The sequence below is a fragment of the Scyliorhinus torazame genome, chromosome 25, assembly GCF_047496885.1.
Source record: "Scyliorhinus torazame isolate Kashiwa2021f chromosome 25, sScyTor2.1, whole genome shotgun sequence".
Lineage (NCBI taxonomy): Eukaryota > Metazoa > Chordata > Chondrichthyes > Carcharhiniformes > Scyliorhinidae > Scyliorhinus > Scyliorhinus torazame.
In genome coordinates this window covers 32,349,468-32,371,867 of record NC_092731.1, presented here as the reverse complement: position 1 = coordinate 32,371,867, position 22,400 = coordinate 32,349,468, and the positions used below count along the sequence as shown (strand labels likewise).

The following is a 22,400-nucleotide window of genomic DNA, read 5'->3' as shown; positions in this document are numbered from 1 at the left end:
TTGTAACTGGTCGTCCTGCTCGAGGCGATGCCCTTGCTGAGCGGGAATTGACGCAGTTCGTCGCTCATAAAGGAGGACCCCCTATCGCTGTGTATGTAAGCGGTGTCATGCAAGAGTGCCTTTAAGAAATGGATGTGTAAGCAATGTACCTTTAAGAAAACAGTGATGTCAGAGAGCGGGTGGAGCTCACCTCGGTTCAGCCATTTTGCAGTTTGGTTTTGCTCTTCGAAACGGGCCTGGCTGGTTTTGCTGAGAGCAGCTAAAAATTGCCTGGCTGGTTTTGCTGAGAGCAGTTTAAAAGTAGAAAGCCAGTTTGAGACAGCAGCTTAAGAAGTTCTGGTTTGCTGTGATCTACTTTAAGGGAGAAAGCCAGGTTTGAGAAAGCAGCTTGGGGTGTGTCTGCGGGTTTCCAGAGAGCTGCATGAAGAAAGCAAGGTGCTGGAGCTAAAATCAACCAAGCTAATATATCTCTGCCTTTCTACAGAAAATATTTATATTCTTTAACCTGATGTGATACTGTTTAAAGATGTTAAGTCTCTTGGAAGTTTGAAGGAACATTTTAAGGAAGTATTTACTGTTACAATATTTTCTGAGTTATTTTTGAAGTAAGGGGTGTTAAGAGATCCAATGTTTATTTAAGATGTTAAGTTGAGTTCATGGAATAAACAGTGTTTTGTGTTTAAAAACCCACGTGTCCATAATTGTAATCCCACACCGAGGGAAAAAGCCGTGTGCTCGGAAAAGCAACAAATCCATTAAAGGGAGAGGTTGGTTGAATTCCATGATACATTTTTGGGTTCTGAAAACACCTCGCCCATTAACAATTGGGGGCTCGAGGGGGATAAAAGTCTATCTATTGGATTGGCTTTTGTGAACTTAAAGACAGTGAAGGATTATTGCTTTTCCGGTGTGGTATTTTAGTTTAAGTGGGGAGAGTGTTGTGGACAATGGCTCTTTCAGAGGCTCAGAAGTTTTTGGGGGTGGACACGATAACACGTGATACCTTACTTTCAGAGAGTAAAAATAGACTGTTAGATTTGGCAAGAACATTGCAGTTAACATTACCTGACAAAATGCAAAAAGATGAGGTAATTATGGCGGTGGTTAAGCATTTAAAGTTGCCTGAGATAGAGTTTGACTCATTGGAAATGGCAAAAATTCAATTGCAAATTGAACAAATGGAACATAAGAAAGAATTAAAACGGCTTGAATACGAGAGAGAGGAAAAATCAAGAGAAAGAGAGTAAAAAGAACTCCTTCACCTGAGGAAGGAGCAGCGCTCCGAAAGCTAGTGACATCGAAACAAACCTGTTGGACTTTAACATGGTGTTGTAAGACTTCGTACTGTGCTCACCCCAGTCCAACGCCTGCATCTTCACATCATGGCTACCATCGACACCGCAAACTGCCGGCTCAAAGTGGAGAGGATCTCCAGGAAGATCGCGCATATAGACACTGACATTAAGTTTCTACAAAGATGCAAGAAAGCAGACAAGATCCTGAAAGGGCTACAGATCACAAACCCACTCAAGTCGACCTACAACACAGACTACGCTGAGAGACTCTGCCGTCGCACCTCTCTCACGCTCCTCAACCACCTCGGCCGCCAGCTCTACTGCAGACAATGCAACCTGGAAACCAAGATAGAGGCCATATTCTCAACTTACGCTCAGGATGCAGCAGACCAGCTGCGGAACACCGCCAAACAGATGAGACAACAATACTATGCCACCTATATGCACACCAAGAACAGAAAGCTTGAGAAACTCGGCATCACCACCGCCAGCAACCAAGCCTCCCGGTACCACAGTAGAAAACAATACAGGGAAATCTATTGTCAACTTGTCGGACTACACCCTTCAACCAGACGAAATCGAAGTCCTCAGCAGAGGGCTCAATTTCTGCACCACCACCAAAATGGACCCCATCAGTCTCGCGGCAGACACGGAGGAATTCATCAAGCGAATGAGGCTCCGGGAATTCTTCCACAGACCCCAAGAGGCCAACAGCGAACCCAAGCAGACTATCAATGAACTGGAACAGCAGACCGAGAGATCTGCGGTGCGGCAATCGAAGAGGAAAGAGTCGAATTGGACCCCTCCGGAAGGCCGCTGCCTTAGACTCGACATGTATGCTCAAGCCGTCAGGAGTCGCGTCAATGCCAGATTCATCAGTCGCATTCACAAGACAGCCCCGAACGTCACCCAAGTACAACGCAATGCCATCCACGCTCTCAAGACCAACCGCAGCATCGTCATCAAACCAGCAAAGGAGGGGCCACTGTCGTACTGAACAGAACGGACTACTGCAAAGAAGTATACCGACAACTGAACAACCAAGAACACTACAGTTACCCGCAGATCCGACCAAGGAACACATCCGCCAACTTAACAGACTGATCAAGACCTTGGATCCAGATCTTCAGAGCACCCTACGTGCTCTCATCCCACGTACTCCCCGCATTGGAGATCTCTACTGCCTCCCAAAAATACATAAGGCCAACACACCAGGCCGCCCTATCGTTTCAGGCAATGGGACCCTGTGTGAGAACCTCTCTGGCTACATCGAGGGCATCTTGAAACCCATCGTACAAGGTACACCCAGCTTCTGTCGTGACACGACGGACTTCCTACAGAAACTCAGCATTTATGGACCAGTTGAACCAGGAACATTCCTTGTCACAATGGACGTCTCGGCACTCTACACCAGCATCTCCCATGACGACGGCATTGCTGCAACAGCCTCCGTACTCAACACCGACAACTGCCAATCTCCAGACGCAATTCTGCAACTCATCCGCTTCATTCTGGATCACAACGTCTTCACCTTCGACAACAAGTTCTTCATCCAGACGCACGGAACAGCCAAGGGGACCAAATTCGCACCCCAATACACCAACATCTTCATGCACAAGTTTGAACAGGACCTACTCACCGCACAGGACCTTCAACCGACGTTATACACCAGATACATCGATGACATTTTTTTCCTTTGGACCCACGGCGAAGAATCACTGAAACGACTACACGATGACATTAATAAGTTCCATCCAACCATCAGACTCACCATGGACTACTCTCCAAAATCAGTTGCATTCTTGGACACACTCGTCTCCATCAAGGACGGTCACCTCAGCACTTTGGACTACTCTCCAAAATCAGTTGCATTCTTGGACACACTCGTCTCCATCAAGGACGGTCACCTCAGCACTTCGCTTTACCGCAAACCCATGGATAACCTCATGATGCTCCACTTCTCCAGCTTCCACCCTAAACACATTAAAGAAGCCATCCCCTATGGAGAAGCGCTCCGTATACACAGGATCTGCTCAGACGAGGAGGAGCGTAACAGACATCTACAGACATTGAAAGATGCCCTCGTACGAACGGGATATGGCACTCGACTCATCGATCGACAGTTCCAACGCGCCACAGCGAAAAACCGCACCGACCTCCTCAGAAGAAAAACATGGGACACAACCGACAGAATACCCTTCGTCGTCCAGTACTTCCCCGGAGTGGAGAAACTACGTCATCTTCTTCACAGCCTTCAACACGTCAATAATGACGATGAACATCTTGCCAAGGTCATCCCCACCCCCCCACTACTTGCCTTCAAACAACCGCGCAACCTCAAACGAACCATTGTTTGCAGCAAACTACCCAGTCTTCAGAACAGTGACCACGACACCACACAACCCTGCCATGGCAATCTCTGCAAGACGTGCCAGATCATCGACATGGATACCACTATTACACGTGAGAACACCACCCACCAGGTACGCGGTACGTACTCGTGCGACTCGGCCAACGTTGTCTACCTCATACGCTGCAGGAAAGGATGTCCTGAAGCGTGGTACATTGGTGAGACCATGCAGACGCTGCGACAACGAATGAACGGACATCGCGCAACAATCACCAGGCAGGAATGTTCCCTTCCAGTCGGAGAACACTTCGGCAGTCAAGGGCATTCAGCCTCTGATCTCCGGGTAAGCGTTCTCCAAGGCGGCCTTCAGGACGCGCGACAACGCAGAATCGCCGAGCAGAAACTTATCGCCAAGTTCCGCATACATGAGTGCGGCCTCAACCGGGACCTGGGATTCATGTCACATTACATTCATCCCCCACCATCTGGCCTGCGAAATCCTACCAACTGTCCTGGCTTGATGCAATTCACACCTCTTTAACTTGGGGTTACCCCATCTCTGGATCTGTAAAGATTTAATCACCTGCTAATGGTCACATTCCAAGCATTGTTTGGCATCTTTGAATTTGTCTATATATGTGTTTCTGGAACATACCTCTTCATTCACCTGAGGAAGGAGAAGCGCTCCGAAAGCTAGTGACATCGAAACAAACCTCCTGGACTTTAACCTGGTGTTGTAAGACTTCATCCAGTAAAAAGAAAAGGAGAGAGAAGAAAGGAGAAAAGAAAGAATAGCCCTAGCAGAACAAAAAGAAAGGGAGATACAGATCAGGGAAAAAGAAAAAGAGAGGGAGTTTGAACTTCAGAAAATGGCCATGAAACATGACAATCAGTTAAAATTGGTAGACATAAAGGGACACGTACAGTTGGAGGAGATGGATGAGGATAATGAGACAGAGCATCATAGTCGAAGACGTGGTGAGGATCTATTTAAACATGTCCAAGCATTGCCAAAGTGTGACGAGAAGGAAGTGGAAGCCTTTTTCATTTCATTTGAGAAGGTAGCTAAACAAATGAAATGGCCACAGGACATGTGGGTGTTACTGATTCAAACAAAGCTGGTAGGTAGAGCTAGTGAAGTGTTTGCATCACTACCGGAGGAGGTATCTGGAACGTATGAGGAGGTGAAGAAATCCATCTTAAGTGCATATGAGCTAGTGCCTGAAGATTACAGACAAAGGTTTAGAAATTTAAGGAAAGAATTTGGTCAAACATACATGGAGATTGAAAGGCTCAAACAGAGTAATTTTGATAGGTGGATCAGGACTTTGAAAATAGACCAAACGTATGAAGCTCTCAGAGAAATTATACTTTTGGAGGAGTTTAAAAATTCAATTCCTGATGTAGTGAGAACTCATGTGGAAGAACAGAGGGTTAAAACTGCGAGATTAGCAGCGGAAATGACAGATGATTATGAATTAGTTCATAAATCAAAGATTGGTTTCCGACATCAATTTCAGCCGGTGAGGGATAGAAACTGGGGACATGAGAAATACTCAAGCGGTGAAGGTAAAGGTGATCTGATGGGAGACAATAAAGAGAGTACCTCAGATTAAAAAAGAAATCCAGGAGAGTGAAAAAGAAATGAAAAGTTTCAGATATTTTCACTGTAATAAACTAGGCCATGTAAAGTTACAGTGTTGGTGGTTGAACATAAGCACTGGGAAGGCTGATGTGGTAAAACAGGATAAGACAGTGGGGTTTGTTAAAGTGGTCAAGGAAAGCCCAAGGGAAGCGAAGGAGGTGCAAACGATTGTACAGCCTGTTCAAGAAGTAATTGTTAAGAAGGTGCCAGATGTCTTTAAAGAATTTACTAGTGTGGGTAAAGTTTACTTGTGTGTATCAGGAGGAGCAGGTAAAGAAGTCACAATTTTAAGAGATACAGGGGCTAGTCAATCTTTAATGGTAAGAGATGAGGAATTATGTAGTTTGGGAAGAATGTTGCCAGAAAAAGTTGTGATATGTGGAATTCAGGATGAGAGGATGAGGCGGATATTTTTAGTTCAGGAAAATTGGCGGAGTTACAACAGAAAGATGTAGAAATAAAACGGATAATTCAGAAAGCATATACGGAAGAGGAATCTGAGAGTATACCAGAGTGTTATTACTGTAAAAATGATGTCTTGATGAGAAAATGGAGACCTATACATATGCAGGCGGATGAAAAGTTGGGCGGAAGTTCATCAAGTAGTATTGCCGGTAGGGTATAGAAAGGAGGTGTTGCGAGTTGCGCATGAGGTACCAGTGGGAGGTCATTTGGGAATAAGGAAAACTCGAGCTAAAATCCAGAAACATTTTTATCGGCCTGGACTACAAAAAGATGTAGTTAAATTTTGTCAATCATGTCACACATGACAAGTGATAGGGAAACCTCAAGCAGTGATAAAACCAGCGCCCTTAATACCCATTCCAGCATTTGAGGAACCTTTTACAAGGGTCCATATTGATTGTGTCGGACCGCTTCCTAAAACAAAAAGTGGGAATCAATATCTTTTGACTGTAATGGATGTGTCTACTAGGTTTCCAGACGCCATTCCAGTACGTAATATTACAGCTAAAAGGGTTGTGGAGGAGTTACTTAAATTCTTTACTAGATATGGACTACCCACAGAAATTCAATCGAAATTTTACTTCAAAGTTATTCAAAGAAGTTATGGATAGCTTAGGAATAAAACACTTTAAATCAACTGCGTACCATCCAGAATCGCAGGGAGCATTAGAAAGGTGGCATCAGACATTAAAGACAATGTTGAGGGCGTATTGTCAAGATTATCCAGCGGATTGGGATAAAGGAATCCCATTTGTATTGTTTGCAATTAGGGATGCACCTAATGAGTCTACCAAATTTAGTCCTTTTGAACTAATTTTTGGTCATGAGGTAAGAGGACCACTTAAATTGATTAAGGAAAAATTGGTGAGTGAGAAATCGGAAATTACACTATTGGTTACGTGTCAAATTTTAGGGAATGATGAAATAGAGCAGGTGAATTGGCTGGACAACATTTGAAAGTTGCACCAAATGTGATGAAACGGGTAGCGGGCAAGAAATCCAAAGTTTGTAGTTTTGCCAGTGGGGATAAAGTTTTAGTATTGTTACCAGTGGTCGGTGAGCCTTTAAAAGCTAGGTTTTGTGGACCGCATCAGATTGAAAGGAAATTAAGTGAGGTGAATTATGTGGTAAAAACATCAGATAGAAGGAAGATTCACCGAGTGTGTCATGTGAATATGCTTAAAAGGTACTTTGAAAGGGAAGGAGAGAAAAAGGAGGTTTTAATGATTCTAACTCAAAGTGACAAACCAAATCCAGATGACTGTGAATTTGACATACCTCAAATTAAATTGGAAAATGAGGATGTTCTTAAACATTGGGATGAATTGAAAAGTTACCTTCCAGAGGAAAAACAAACTGACCTGAAAGAGTTATTGATATCACATGGGCAAGTTTGTAGAAATAAATTGGGAAGTACTAAAATGGCTATACATGATGTAGATGTGGGAAATGCTGCTCCTATCAAGCAACATCCATATGGACTTAACCCTTTAAAATTGGCACAGGTTAACAGAGAGATTGAGAGTATGCTGAAGAATGGCAGAATTGAAGTTGGTTGCAGCCAATGGAGCTCACCCATAGTGATGGTACCTAAATCAGATGGTACCCAACGGTTGCGTGTGGACTACGGAAAGGGGAATGCAGTTACAAGAACAAACTCTTATCCTGTCCCACCGTTGAAGGATTGCATTGAGAAAGTGGGACAATCTGCTTTTATTTTCAACTTCCAGACATGGAAAGAACATTTAAAACATCGTATGGAGTTCTTCGATCGACTTCAGGTGGCGGGTTTGGCGATGAACCTAGCCGAAAGTTAATTTGGAGAAGCCCGAATCACTTTCCTTGCGGAGTTTCCGTTATCCTCAAGACAAAGGGAAATAATGCGATCTTCTCGCATGAATGAATTTGATCGAACAGTTGTGCAAACGTTTTGTGGCGTGATTACTCCACTGATGGAATTGCTGAAGAAACGTCAAAAATGTCAATGGACAGCGGACTTTCAACAGGCATTTGACTGCCTGAAAGCTGTGATCACCAATGCTCCTGTATTGGAGAATTGCAAGGGACTCTGTGGTCAGATTGAACTAAAGTATCTGATTCTAAAGAGAAATGCCGTGGAGTAGAGGAATGGATAGATCGTGCAGAGACTTTGCTCAAAGAGACCGTCAATCGAGAAGGATTTCGGTTGGAGGAAGAAGAGCAAAGAAAAATGGACTATATTATTATACCTGTTTGAGTGTTGTTTTCTTTAAATGAAAATGTATGTTTACTGTGTACATTTCTTAATTGATGGTGCAAAGGTGAAAAATGAAACCACCTTGAAGTTGATGGTTTATTTTTTGTTCTTGGGGGGAGGTGTCATGCAAGAGTGCCTTTAAGAAATGGATGTGTAAGCAATGTACCTTTAAGAAAACAGTGATGTCAGAGAGTGGGTGGAGCTCAGCTCGGTTCAGCTATTTTGCAGTTTGGTTTTGCTGTTTGAAAAGGGCCTGGCTGGTTTTGCTGAGAGCAGCTAAAAGGTGCCTGGCTGGTTTTGCTGAGAGCAGTTTAAAAGTAGAAAGCCAGTTTGAGACAGCAGCTTGAGAAGTTCTGGTTTGCTGTGATCTGCTTGAAGGGAGAACGCCAGGTTTGAGAAAGCAGCGTGTGTGTGTGTCTGTGGGTTTCCAGAGAGCTGCATGAAGAAAGCAAGGTGCTGGAGCTGAAGTCAACCAAGCTAATATATCTCTGCCATTCTACAGAAAATATATATATCCTTTAACCTGATGTGATACTGTTTAAAGGTGTTAAGTCTCTTGGAAGTTTGAAGGATCATTTTAAGGAAGTATTTACTGTTACAATATTTTCTGAGTTATCTTTGAAGTAAGGGGTGTTAAGAGATCCAATGTTTATTTAAGATGTTAAGTTGAGTTCATGGAATAAACAGTGTTTTGTGTTTAAAAACCCACGTGTCCATAATTGTAATCCCGTGATACATTTTGGGGTTCTGGAAACGCCTCGCCCATAACAGCGGGGAACCCGAACAGTGGAAAGATGCTATGGAGGGCCTTGATGACGGTGGTTGCGGTCATGTCGGGGCAGGGGAAGGCGAATGGGAACCGGGAGTACTCGTCAATCACGTTCAGGACGTACGTGTTGTGGTCGGTGGAGGGGAGGGGGCCTTTGAAGTCCATGCTGAGGCGTTTAAAGGGAAGCGAAGCCTTTATCAGGTGCGCCCTCTGGCCGGTAGAAGTGCGGTTTGCACTCCGCGCAGATTTGGCAGTCCCTGGTGGCTGTCCTGACCCCCTCAATGGAGTAGGGCAGGTTGCGGGTCTTGATAAAGTGGAAAAAGCGAGTGACCCCCGGGTGGCAGAGGTCCTCGTGGAGGGCTCGGAGGCGATCCACTTGTGCGGTGGCACATGTGCCGCGGGACAGGGCATCAGGAGGCTCGTTTAGCTTCCCGGGACGATACAAGATCTCGTAGTTGTAGGTGGAGAGTTCGATCATCCACCGCAAGATCTTATCATTTTTTAACTTGCCCCGCTGTGCATTATCGAACATGAAAGCAACCGACCGTTGGTCAGTGAGGAGAGTGAATCTCCTGCCGGCCAGGTAATGCCTCCAATGTCGCACAGCTTCTACTATGGCCTGGGCCTCATTTTCGACTGAGGATATAGCAGATTTCGGAAGCATGGAGGGTACGTGAGAAGAAGGCCACGGGTCTGCCCGCTTGGTTGAGGGTGGCCGCCAGAGCTACGTCAGACGAGTCGCTCTCGACCTGGAAGGGGAGGGACTCATCGATGGCATGCATCGTGACCTTTGCAATGTCTGCTTTGATGCGGCTGAAGGCCTGGCGGGCCTCCATCGACAGGGGAAAAGCTGTGGATTGGATCAGGGGACGGGCCTTGTCCGCATAGTTGGGGCCCCACTGGGCATAGTAAGAGAAAAACCCGAGGCAGTGCTTCAGGGCCTTGGAGCAGTGAGGGAGGGGGAACTCCATAAGTGTGTTCACAGTCAGGGCCTATAATTCCATTTCGCACTACGTAGCCGAGGATGGCTCGGTGGTCGGTGCTAAACACGCATTTATCCTTGTTATACGTAAGGTTAAGGATCTTTGCGGTCTGGAGGAATTTTCGGAGGTTCGTGTCGTGGTCCTGATGGTCGTGGCCGCAGATGGTGACATTATCGAGATACGGGAATGTTGCGCGTAAGCCGTACCGGTCAACCATTCGGTCCATCTCGCGCTGGAAGACGAGACCCTGTTAGTGACACCAAAGGGAACCCTTAAGAAGTGATAGAGCCGCCCATCTGCCTCGAAGGCAGTGTATTTGCGGTCACTAGTGCGGATGGGGAGCTGGTGGTAGGCGGACTTAAGATCCACCGTGGAGAAGACCTTGTAATGCGCGATCCTGTTTACCAGGTCGGATATGCGGGGGAGAGGGTACGCGTCCAGCTGCGTAAACCTGTTGATGGTCTGACTGTAGTCGATGACCATCCTGTGCTTCTCCCCGGTCTTTACCACCACTACTTGAGCTCTCCAGGGGCTGTTACTGACTCCTTCCCTCAGTAGCCTTTGGGCCTCTGACCTAAAAAGATCCGGTCCTGGGCACTGTACTGCCTGTTCCTGGTGGCGACCGGTTTGCAATCCGGGGTGAGGTTTGCAAACAGGGAAGGCGGATCGACCTTGAGGGTCGCGAGGCCGCAGACAGTGAGGGGGGGGGTATAGGGCTGCCGAATTTGAAAGTTAGACTTTGGAGGTTACACTGGAAGTCTAACCCTAGGAGTGTGGCCGCGCAGAGGTGGGGAAGGACGTAGAGACGGAAATTTTTGAACTCCCTTCCCTGGACTGTGAGGTTTGCTGCACAAAACCCCTTTATCTCCACTGAGTGGGAACCGGAGGCCAGGGAGATTTTTTGATTAACGGGGTGAACGAGGAGAGAACAGCGCCTTACCATGTCGGGGGTGTATGAAGCTCTCCGTGCTCCCAGAGGCGATTAAGCAGGACGTCTCGTGCCCGTTGATTAGTACTGTTGTTGTAGCAGTTGAGTGTTCAAGGCCGGGACTGGTCCAGGGTCACCGAGGCTAATCGTAGCAGTTGAGTGTTCTCTTTGGGCCTTGTGCGGTCAGCCCAGCTGGGGTCCTGGGAGTCCATCCAAGATGAAGGCCCCCATTGGTCGCACATGGCTGGGGGTGCAGAAAATGGCGGCGCCCATCGAACGTGGTGTCCGCGGGACAAGATGGCGGCACCCGGGGGCCGCACGTGGCCCTGGAGGTAGAAAATGGCAGCGCCCGCTTTCTGCACGGGGACCGTGGAGAGGGTTGTGGTGGCGGTCCGCATTCGCTGCCGGAGACCGCGGCGACCGCACGGGCCTGGTATACCACCACGAAGTGGCCCTTTTTACCGCAGCCCTTGAGGTGGATGCGCGGGCCGGGCAGCGCTGGCGGGGGTGCTTGGCCTGCCCGCAAAAGTAGCAGCGGGGCCCCCCGGGGTTGCCAGGCCGCCTTGCAGCACAAGCTTGTGGGGGGATGGGGGATGTCTCTGGGTCGGCTGCGGAGGGGTTCCACGCTGCCCATCCGGGGTGAGGTTTGCAAACAGGGAAGGCAGGTCGACCTTAAGGGTTTCTGGAGGCCACATCCAGGGAGCCTACAAGGGCCCGTGCCTCCTTGAGGCCTAGGGTGTCTTTTTCCAGCAATCGCTGGCGGATTTGGGAGGACAGCATACCTGCCACGAAAGCGTCCCGGATCAAGAGTTCTGTGTGGTCGCTTGCCAAAACTTGCGGGCAGCTGCAGTTTCTCCCCAACACCAGGAGCGCACGGTAGAATTCTTCCAGCGATTCCCCAGGGATTTGTCGCCTCGTTGCTAGCAGATGTCGGGCGTAGACCTGGTTTACCGGGCGAAGATAATGTCCTTTTAGCATCTCCATTGCTGCATTGAAGTCGCCCGCGTCCTCGATGAGGGTGTAAATTTCCGGGCTCACCTTCGAGTGCAGGACTTGCAATTTCTGTTCTCCCGTGGGTGTGTTTTCGGCCGTTACGAGATATCCGTTAAAACACGCCAGCCAGTGCTTGAAGGTTGCCGCTGAGTTCGCCGCGTGGGGGCTGAGTTTCAGACACTCCAGCTTGATTCGGAGCTCCATCCTTTAAAATAGTTGTATAGGACTTTGGTTAGGCCACATTTGGAATACTGCGTGCAGTTCTGGTCGCCACATTACCAGAAGGATGTGGATGCTTTAGAGAGGGTGCAGAGGAGGTTCACCAGGATGTTGCCTGGTATGGAGGGTGCGAGCTATGAAGAAAGGTTGAGTAGATTAGGATTGTTTTCGTTGGAAAGATAGAGGTTGAGGTGGGACATAATTAAGGGCGACAAAATTATGAGAGGTATGGACAGGGTGGATAGCAACAAGCTTTTTCCAAGAGTGGGGGTGTCAATTACAAGGGGTCACGATTTCAAGGTGAGAGGGGGAAAGTTTAAGGGAGATGTGCGTGGAAAGTTTTCTACGCAGAGGGTGGTGGGTGCCTGGAACGCTTTGCCAGCGGAGGTGGTAGAGGCGGGCACGATAGCATCATTTAAGATGCATCTGGACAGATATATGAACAGGCGGGGAACAAAGGGAAGTAGATCCTTGGAAGATAGAAGACGGGTTTCGAAATAGGATCTGGATCGGCACAGGCTGGGAGGGCCGAAGGGCCTGTTCCTGTGCTGTAATTTTCTTTGTTCTTTTCTTTTTATTTCAAGTACAGCTTTCAAATTATTACGGTGAATAATAAATATTCAAGTCACGAACGCACGATCCCTGAGAGTGAAAGGCTGATATTTTGTTCTCCAGAAACCTGCTAAAAGTTTAAATATTTTAAGAGGTTTTTACTTCTTTAAAGCAAAAATGTCATCAGCCAATGTTGGGCTTGAAACTCAGACCCTTAAATGAGGAGCCCGATCATTGACTAACTCAGGGAGCTGAGATTTGTACAAATGCATCCGCAATGTGTGTCCACCTCAGGCAGCAGCTCTACAATTGACTCCCCCCCCATAGAATCCCTACAGTGCAGAAGGAGGCCATTCGGCCCATCGAGTCGACACCGACCTCTGAAAGCCCACCCCACCTAAGCTCACTTCCCTGCCCATTTTCTCGATAGGGTAGATTCAGAATGTTCCCTTTTCTGTTCACAATTTTAGAATACCCAATGATTTTCTTTTTCTAATTAAGGGGTAATTTAGCGTGGCCAATCCAACTAGCCTGCACGTGGGTTGTGGGGGTGAGACCCACGCAAACACGGGGAGAATGTGAAAACTCCACACGGAGAGTGACCCAGGGGCCGGATCAAACCCGGGTCCTCGTTGCCGTGAGGCAGCAGTGCTAACCCACTGTGCCACCGTGCCATCATAGAAAGAATGTTCCTGATGGTGGGGGAGAGGTCATAGTTTGAGGATAAGGGATAAACCTTTTGGGACTGAGGTGAGGAGAAATGTCTTCGCCCAGAAAGTGGTGAATCTGTGGAATTCGCTACCACAGAAAGTAGTTGAGGCCAAAACATTGTTTAATTTCAAGAAGGAATTCGATATCGCTCTTGGGGCTAAAGGGATCAAGGGATATTGGGGAAGGCATGATCACGGTATTGAACGTGATGATCAGCCACGATCATAATGAATGGCGGAGCAGGCTCGAAGGGCCAAATGGCCTCCTCCTGCTTCTATTTTCTACGTATCCCTGTAACTCCGTAACCCCACCTAACCTTTGGACACTCGGGGACAATTTAAAATGGCCAATCCACCTAAGTGATGAGTTTAATAATTTGGCGAAAAGGTTTGAAAATGAATAGCCGAAGGCAATGTTGCAAATCTCTTTCTCTCTTTCTGGGCTCTGAAATCCTTACCAGATCTTTCACGGTGTCCGATCGATCCTGCCATTCTGGAGAATCAAAGTTGTAATTCCCGTCCATGATCATCCTGAGCATCAGCATCTGTTTACGGTGCCAGAATGGTGGTGAGCCGCTCAGCAAGGTGTACATGATCACTCCACAGCTCCACCTGGACACACACAGCAATCACACATCAGACTCTCCTCGCACACTGTGTGTGACAATCAACACGACAGGGCAATGTCCCAGTCTGGCTCCTGACCCTGCTTTGGTGGCTGCATCTGTCATTGTGTACCAGGGAAGCACAGGGACAGGCAGAGTCCCCACTACAGCCGTGGCAATTTGTAACTGGGAAACGACTGCTGTCTTCAGTATAGAGTTAGTGTTTTATAACACACGGACCCTTCAGCCCATCGTCTCTGTGCCAGCCATCAACCACCTATCTAATGTACACCACTTGGTCCATAGCCTTGTGTCCAATGTCAGTTCAACTGTTCAGCAAAACACTTCGTAAATATTGAGGGTCTCTGCCTCCACCACCCTTTCAGGCAGCGAGTTCCAGACTCCGACCACTCTCTGGGTAAAAGGTTTTTCCTCACATCCCCTCTAAATCTCCTGCCCCTGACCTGAAATCCCTGCCCATCTACTAAAGGAGACCTTCCTTCCTCTCGACCCGACTGGTGTGTGTGTGTCGCCATGAGTTAGTGAGGGTGACGTCTGAGTTGGTGAGGGGGTGAGTTGGTGTGGGGGGGCTGGGGGTGAGTTGGTGTGGGGGGGTGGGGGTGAGTTGGTGTGGGTGAGTTGGTGGGGGTGAGTTGATGTGGGGTGTGTGGGGGGGTGAGTTGGTGTGGGGTGGTGGGGGTGAGTTGCCGTTGGGGGTGGGGGTGAGTTGGTGTGGGGGGTGGGGGTGGGTTGGTGTGGGGGGGTGGGGGTGAGTTGGTGTGGGTGTGGGGGTGGGTTGGTGTGGGGGGGTGGGGGTGAGTTGGTGTGGGGGTGGGTTGGTGTGGGAGGGTGGGGGTGAGTTGGTGTGGGGGGAGTGGGGGCGAGTTGGTGTGGGGGGGTGGGGGGAGTTGGTGTGGGGGGGTGGGGGTGAGTTGGTGTGGGGGGGTGGGGGGGAGTTGGTGTGGGGGGAGTGGGGGGGAGTTGGTGTGGGTGGGGTGGGGTGGGGGGAGTTGGTGTGGGGGGTTGGGGAGGAGTTGGTGTGGGGGGGTGGGGGGGGAGTTGGTGTGGGGGGTGGGGGGGGAGTTGGTGTGGGGGGTGGGGGGGAGTTGGTGTGGGGGGGGAGTTGGTGTGGGGGGGTGTTGGTGTGGGGGGTGGGGGGGAGTTGGCGTGTGGGGGGTGGGGGGGTTTGGCGTGGGGGGGGAGTTGGCGTGGGGGGGTGGGGGGGAGTTGGCGTGGGGGGGTGGGGGGGAGTTGGCGTGGGGGGTGGGGGGGAGTTGGCGTGGGGGGGTGGGGGGGAGTTGGCGTGGGGGGTGGGGGGGAGTTGGCGTGGGGGGGTGGGGGGGGAGTTGGCGTGGGGGGTGGGGGGGAGTTGGCGTGGGGGGTGGGGGGGAGTTGGCGTGGGGGGGTGGGGGGGAGTTGGTGTGGGGGGATGGGGGGGAGTTGGCCTGGGGGGGGTGGGGGTGAGTTGGTGTGGGGGGGTTGGTGTGGGGGGGTGGGTGTGAGTTGGTGGGGGGGGTGGGGGGGAGTTGGCCTGGGGTGGTGGGGGTGAGTTGGCGTGGGGGGGTGGGGGTGAGTTGGTGTGGGGGGGTTGGTGTGGGGGGGTGGGGTGAGTTGGTGGGGGGGGTGGGGGTGAGTTGGTGGGGGGGTGGGGGTGAGTTGGTGGGGGGGGTGGGGGTGAGTTGGTGTGGGGGGGGTGGAGGGGGAGTTGGTGTGGGGGGGAATGGAGGGGGAGTTGGTGTGGGGGGGGGAGGGGGGTTTGGTGTGGGGAAGGGTGGAGGGGGAGTTGGTGTGGGGACGGTGGAGGGGGGATGGTGTGGGGGGGAGTGGAGGGGGAGTTGGTGTGGGGGGGTGGAGGGGGAGTTGGTGTGGGGGGGGTGGAGGGGGGGTTGGTGTGGGGAAGAGTGGAGGGGGAGTTGTTGTGGGGGGGAGTTGGTGTGTGGGGGTGGGGGCGAGTTGGTGTGGGGGGAGTGGAGGGGGAGTTGTTGTGGGGGGGAGTTGGTGTGGGGGGGTGGGGGTGAGTGGGGGTGGGGGGAGTTGGTGTGGCGGGGTGGAGGGGGAGTTGGTGTGGGGGGCGGAGGCGAGTTGGTGTGGGGGGCAGGGGTGAGTTGCTGTGGGGCAGCGGGGTTGAGTTGGTGTGTGGGGCGGTGTAGGTGAGTTGGTGTGGCTCTGAGTTCGTGTGTGGGGTGGGGTGAGTTGGTGTGTGGGGTGAGGGTGAGTTGGTGTGTGTGGTGGGGGTGAGTTTGTGTGTGGGGGTGTGGGTGAGTTGGTGTGGGGGGGGTGGAGGGGAAGTTGATGTGGGGGCGGTGGGGGAAGTTGGTGTGGGGGGTGGGGGTGAGTTGGTGTGGGGGGGTGGGGGTGAGTTGGTGTGGGGGGGTGGGGGTGAGTTGGTGTGGGAGGGTGGAGGGTGAGTTGGTGTGGGGGGTGGAGGAGGAGTGGGGGTGGGGGGAGTTTGTGTGGGGGTGAGTTGATTTGGGGGGTGGGGGTGAATTGGTTTGGGGGGTGGGGGTGAGTTGGTGTGGGGGGGTGGGGGTGAGTTGGGGTGGGGGTGAGTTGGGGTGGGGGGGGCAGGCGTGAGTTGGTGTGTGGGGGTTGAGGGTGAGTTGGTGTGGCTGTGAGTTTGTGTGGGTGGTGGGGGTGAGTTCGTGAGTGGGGTGGGGGTGAGTTCGTGTGGGGGTGGAGGGGGAGTTGGTGTAGGGGGGTGGGGGGTCAGTTGGTGTGGGGGGGTGGAGGGGGAGTTGGTGTGGGGGGAGTGGGGGTGAGTTCGTATGGGGGGATGGGGGTGAGTTGGTGTGGGGGGGGTGGGGGTGAGTTGGTGTGGGGGGGTGGGGGTGAGTTGGTGTGGGGGGGTGGGGGTGAGTTGGTGTGGGGGGCGGGGGTGAGTTGGTGTGGGGGGGATGGGGGGGAGTTCGTATGGGGGGATGGGGGTGAGTTGGTGTGGGGGGGTGGGGGTGAGTTGGTGTGGGGGGGTGGGGGTGAGTTGGTGTGGGGGGCGGGTGTGAGTTGGTGTGGGGGGGATGGGGGGGAGTTGGCGTGGGGGGGTGGGGGGGAGTAGGCGTGGGGGGGTGGGGGGGAGTTGGCGTGGGGGGGAGTTGGCGTAGGGGGATGGGGGGAGTTGGCCTGGGGTGGTGGGGGGGGAGTTGGCGTGGGGGGTGGGGGTGAGTTGGTGTGGGGGGGTGCGGTGAGTTGGTGGGAGGGGTGGGGGTGAGTTGGTGGGGGGGGTGGGGGGAAGTTGGCCTGGGGTGGTGGGGGTGAGTTGGCGTGGGGGGGTGGGGGTGAGTTGGTGTGGGGGGGTTGGTGTGGGGGGGTTGGTGTGGGGGGGGTGGGGTGAGTTGGTGGGGGGGTGGGGGTGAGTTGGTGGGGGGGTGGGGGTGAGTTGGTGGGGGGGGTGGGGGTGAGTTGGTGGGGGGGTGGGGGTGAGTTGGTGGGCGGGGTGGGGGTGAGTTGGTGGGCGGGGTGGGGGTGAGTTGGTGGGCGGGGTGGGGGTGAGTTGGTGGGGGGGATGGGGGTGAGTTGGTGTGGGGGGGTGGAGGGGGAGTTGGTGTGGGCGCGGTGGAGGGGGTGTTGGTGTGGGCGGGGTGGAGGGGGAGTTGGTGTGGGGGGGTGGAGGGGGAGTTGGTGTGGGGGGGTGGAGGGGGGGTTGGTGTGGGGAAGAGTGGAGGGGGAGTTGTTGTGGGGGGGGAGTTGGTGTGTGGGGGTGAGGGCGAGTTGGTGTGGGGGGAGTGGAGGGGGAGTTGTTGTGGGGGGGAGTTGGTGTGGAGGGGGTGGGGGTGAGTTGGTGTGGGGGGTGGGGGGAGTTGGTGTGGGGGGGTGGAGGGGGAGTTGGTGTGGGGGCGGTGGCGAGTTGGTGTGGGGGGCAGGGGTGAGTTGGTGTGGGGGAGCGGGGTTGAGTTGGTGTGTGGGTGAGTTGGTGTGTGGGGCGGTGTGGGTGAATTGGTGTGGCTCTGAGTTCGTGTGTGGGGTGGGGTGAGTTGGTGTGTGGGGTGAGGGTGAGTTGGTGTGGCTCTGAGTTGGTGTGTGGGGTGGGGTGAGTTGGTATGTGGGGTGAGGGTGAGTTGGTGTGTGTGGTGGGGGTGAGTTTGTGTGTGGGGGTGGGGGTGAGTTGGTGTGGGGGGGGTGGAGGGGAAGTTGGTGTGGGGGCGGTGGGGGGAGTTGGTGTGGGGGGGTGGGGGTGAGTTGGTGTGGGGGGGTGGGGGTGAGTTGGTGTGGGGTGGTGGAGGGTGAGTTGGTGTGGGGGGTGGAGGAGGAGTTGGTGTGGGGGGGTGGGGGTGAGTTGATTTGGGGGTTGGGGGTGAATTGGTTTGGGGGGTGGGGGTGAGTTGGTGTGGGGGGGTGGGGGTGAGTTGGGGTGGGGTGAGTTGGGGTGGGGGGGCAGGCGTGAGTTGGTGTGTGGGGGCGCGAGGGTGAGTTGGTGTGGCTGTGAGTTTGTGTGGGTGGTGGGGGTGAGTTCGTGAGTGGGGTGGGGGTGAGTTCGTGTGGGGGGGTGGAGGGGGAGTTGGTGTAGGGGGAGTGGGGGGGCAGTTGGTGTGGGGGGGTGGAGGGGGAGTTGGTGTGGGGGGCGTTGCGGTGAGTTCGTATGGGGGGATGGGGGTGAGTTGGTGTGGGGGAGGTGGGGGTGAGTTGGTGTGGGGGGGTGGGCGTGAGTTGGTGTGGGGGCGGGGGTGAGTTGGTGTGGGGGGGGCGGGGGTGAGTTGGTGTGTGGGGGGGCGGGGGTGAGTTGGTGTGTGGGGGGGTGGAGGTGGAGTTGGTGTGGGGGGGGTGGAGGGGGAGTTGGGGTGGAGGGGGAGTTGGTGTGGAGGGGGTGGGGGTGAGTTGGTGTGGGGGGGTGGAGGGGGAGTTGGTGTGGGGGGTGGAGGAGGAGTTGGTGTGGGGGGGTGGGGGGAGTTTGTGTGGGGGGGTGGGGGTGAGTTGATTTGGGGGGTGGGGGTGAGTTGGTATGGGGGGGTGGGGGTGAGTTGGGGTGGGGGGGCAGGCGTGAGTTGGTGTGTGGGGGGGTGAGGGTGAGTTGGTGTGGCTGTGAGTTTGTGAGTGGGGTGGGGGTGAGTTCGTGTGCGGGGGTGGAGGGGGAGTAGGTGTAGGGGGAGTGGGGGGGCAGTTGGTGTGGGGGGGGTGGAGGGGGAGTTGGTGTGGGGGCGTGGGAGTGAGTTGGTATGGGGGGATGGGGGTGAGTTGGTGTGTGTGGGGTGGGGTGAGTTGGTGTGTGGGGTGAGGGTGAGTTGGTGTGGCTCTGAGTTCGTGTGTGGGGAGGGGTGAGTTGGTGTGTGTGGTGGGGGTGAGTTTGTGTGTGGGGTGGGGGTGAGTTGGTGTGGGGGGGGTGGAGGGGAAGTTGGTGTGGGGGCGGTGGGGGGAGTTGGTGTGGGGGGTGGGGGTGAGTTGGTGTGGGGGGGTGGGGGTGAGTTGGTGTGGGGTGGTGGAGGGTGAGTTGGTGTGGGGGGTGGAGGAGGAGTTGGTGTGGGGGGGAGTTTGTGTGGGGGGGTGGGGGTGAGTTGATTTGGGGGTTGGGGGTGAATTGGTTTGGGGGGTGGGGGTGAGTTGGTGTGGGGGGGTGAGGGTGAGTTGGTGTGAGGGGTGGAGGGGGAGTTGCTGCGGGGGGGTGGGGGGGGGAGTTGGTGTGTGGGGGTGGAGTTGAGTTGGTGTGTGGGGGTGGGGGTGAGTTGGTGTGTGGGGTGGGGTGAGTTGGTGTGTGGGGTGAGGGTGAGTTGGTGTGGCTCTGAGTTCGTGTGTGGGGAGGGGTGAGTTGGTGTGTGTGGTGGGGGTGAGTTTGTGTGTGGGGTGGGGGTGAGTTGGTGTGGGGGGGGTGGAGGGGAAGTTGGTGTGGGGGCGGTGGGGGGAGTTGGTGTGGGGGGTGGGGGTGAGTTGGTGTGGGGGGGTGGGGGTGAGTTGGTGTGGGGTGGTGGAGGGTGAGTTGGTGTGGGGGGTGGAGGAGTTGGTGTGGGGGGGAGTTTGTGTGGGGGGGTGGGGGTGAGTTGATTTGGGGGTTGGGGGTGAATTGGTTTGGGGGGTGGGGGTGAGTTGGTGTGGGGGGGTGGGGGTGAGTTGGTGTGAGGGGTGGAGGGGGAGTTGCTGCGGGGGGTGGAGGGGGAGTTGGTGTGGGGGGGTGGGGTTGAGTTGGTGTGGGGGGGGTGGTGGTGAGTTGGTGTGGGAGGTGGGGTTCGGTTAGTGTGGAGGATGGGGGTGTGTTGGGGTGGGGAGATGGGGGTGGGTTGGTGTGGGTGTGGGGGTGAGTTGGTGTGGGGGTGAGTTGGTGTGGGGTGTGGGGGTGAGTTGGTGTGGAGGCGTGGGGGTTGGTTGGTGTGGGGGTGAGTTGGTGTGGGGGTGAGTTGGTGTGGGGTGTGGGGGTGAGTTGGTGTGGAGGCGTGAGGGTGGGTTGGTGTGGGGGTGAGTTGGTGTGGGAGGTGGGGTTTGGTTAGTGGGGGTGTGCTGGTGTGGGGGGGGTGGGAGGGGGTGGGGAGATGGGGGTGGGTTGGTGTGGGGGTGAGTTGGTGTGGGGGGGGTGGGGGTGAGTTGGTGTGGGGGGGAGGGTGAGTTGGTGTGGGGGCGGCTGAAGGGGAGTTGGTGTGGGGTGGTGGGGGGAGTTTGTGTGGGGGTGTGGGGGGGTGTTTGTGTGGGGGTGTGTGGGTGAGTTGGTGTGGGGGTGGGGTTGTTTTGGTGTGTGGGGGTGGGGGTGAGTTGGTGTGGGGGTGGGGTTCTGTTAGTGTGGAGGATGCTGTGGGTTGGTGTGGGGAGGGGGGGATGGGTTGGGGTGGGGAGATGGGGGTGGGTTGGTGTGGGGGTGAGTTGGTGTGGGGTGTGGGGGTGAGTTGGTGTGGAGGCGTGGGGGTGGGTTGGTGTGGGGTGAGTTGGTGTGGGGGTGAGTTGGTGTGGGGTGTGGGGGTGAGTTGGTGTGGAGGCATGGGGGTGGGTTGGTGTGGGGTGTGGGGGTGAGTTGATGTGGAGGCGTGGGGGTGGGTTGGTGTGGGGTGAGTTGGTGTGGGGGTGAGGTGGTGTGGGGTGTGGGGGTGAGTTGGTGTGGAGGCGTGGGAGTGGGTTGGTGTGGGGTGAGTTGGTGTGGGGGTGAGTTGGTGTGGGGGTGAGTTGGTGTGGGGTGTGGGGGTGAGTTGGTGTGGGGGTGGGTTGGTGTGGGGGTGAGTTGGTGTGGGGGTGAGATGGTGTGGGGTGTGGGGGTGAGTTGGTGTGGGGGTGAGTTGGTGTGGGGGTGGGTTGGTGTGGGGGTGAGTTGGTGTGGGGGTGAGTTGGTGTGGGGGTGAGTTGGTGTGGGGTGTGGGGGTGAGTTGGTGTGGGGGTGAGTTGGTGTGGGGGTTGGTTGGTGTGGGGGTGAGTTGGTGTGGGGGTGAGTTGGTGTGGGGGGTGAGTTGGTGTGGGGGTGAGTTGGTGTGGGGGGTGAGTTGGTGTGGGGGTGGCTTGGTGTGGGGGTGAGTTGGTGTGGGGGTGAGTTGGTGTGGGGGTGTGGGGGTGAGTTGGTGTGGGGTGTGGGGGTGAGTTGGTGTGGGGGTGAGTTGGTGTGGGAGTGTGGTGGTGAGTTGGTGTGGGGTGTGGGAGTGAGTTAGTGTGGGGGTGAGTTGGTGTGGGGGTGGGTTGGTGTGGGGTGAGTTGGTGTGGGGGTGAGTTGGTGTGGGGTGTGGGGGTGAGTTGGTGTGGGGGTGAGTTGGTGTGGGGGTTGGTTGGTGTGGGGGTGAGTTGGTGTGGGGGTGGGTTGGTGTGGGGGTGGGTTGGTGTGGGGGTGAGTTGGTGTGGGGGTGAGTTGGTGTGGGGGTGAGTTGGTGTGGGGGTGAGTTGGTGTGGGGGTGAGTTGGTGTGGGGGGTGGGGGTGAGTTGGTGTGGGGGTGAGTTGGTGTGGGGGTGAGTTGGTGTGGGGGTTGGTTGGTGTGGGGGTTGGTTGGTGTGGGGGTGAGTTGGTGTGGGGGTGAGTTGGTGTGGGGTGTGGGGGTGGGTTGGTGTGGGGGTGAGTTGGTGTGGGGTGTGGGGGTGGGTTGGTGTGGGGGTGAGTTGGTGTGGGAGGTGGGGTTCAGTTAGTGGGGGTGTGTTGGGGTGGGAGGGGTTGGGGTGGGGAGATGGGGGTGGGTTGGTGTGGGGGTGAGTTGGTGTGGGGGTGTGGGGGTGAGTTGGTGTGGGGTGTGGGGGTGAGTTGGTATGGGGGTGAGTTGGTGTGGGGGGGTTGGTTGGTGTGGGGGGTGGAGGTGAACGCTTAGACTGCGCTAGAGTGTGTGTGTCTTTCACCACGGAGTGCGTGTCCCTCACCACGGAGTGCGTGTCCCTCACCACGGAATGCGTGTCCCTCACCACGGAGTGCGTGTCCCTCACCACGGAGTGCGTGTCCCTCACCAGAGTGCGTGTCCCTCACCACGGAGTGCGTGTCCCTCACCACGGAGTGCGTGTCCCTCACCACGGAGTGCGTGTCCCTCACCACGGAGTGCGTGTCCCTCACCACAGAGTGCGTGTCCCTCACCACGGAGTGCGTGTCCCTCACCACGGAGTGCGTGGTGTCCCTCACCACGGAGTGCGTGTCCCTCACCACGGAGTGCGTGTCCCTCACCACGGAGTGTGTGTCCATCACCATGTAGTGCGTCGATGGAGGCTCGATGGGCCAAATGGCCTGTGTGTGTCAACAGGCTGGACACTGCTGTTACTGCCCACTATGGCAATCTGCCGAAAT

General features: G+C 54.7%; 1 protein-coding gene across 2 annotated transcripts in view; it reads right to left on the bottom strand.

The window, feature by feature from the left end:
* Nucleotides 1–22,400, bottom strand: part of LOC140402461 (phosphorylase b kinase gamma catalytic chain, skeletal muscle/heart isoform-like) — a 144,485-nt gene that overhangs the window by 24,521 nt on the left and 97,564 nt on the right. For both annotated transcript variants that reach the window (XM_072490269.1, XM_072490270.1), the window contains exon 8: nucleotides 13,604–13,757. In XM_072490269.1, coding sequence (XP_072346370.1) covers nucleotides 13,604–13,757 — 154 coding nt within the window. The remainder of the gene's footprint in view (nucleotides 1–13,603; nucleotides 13,758–22,400) is intronic.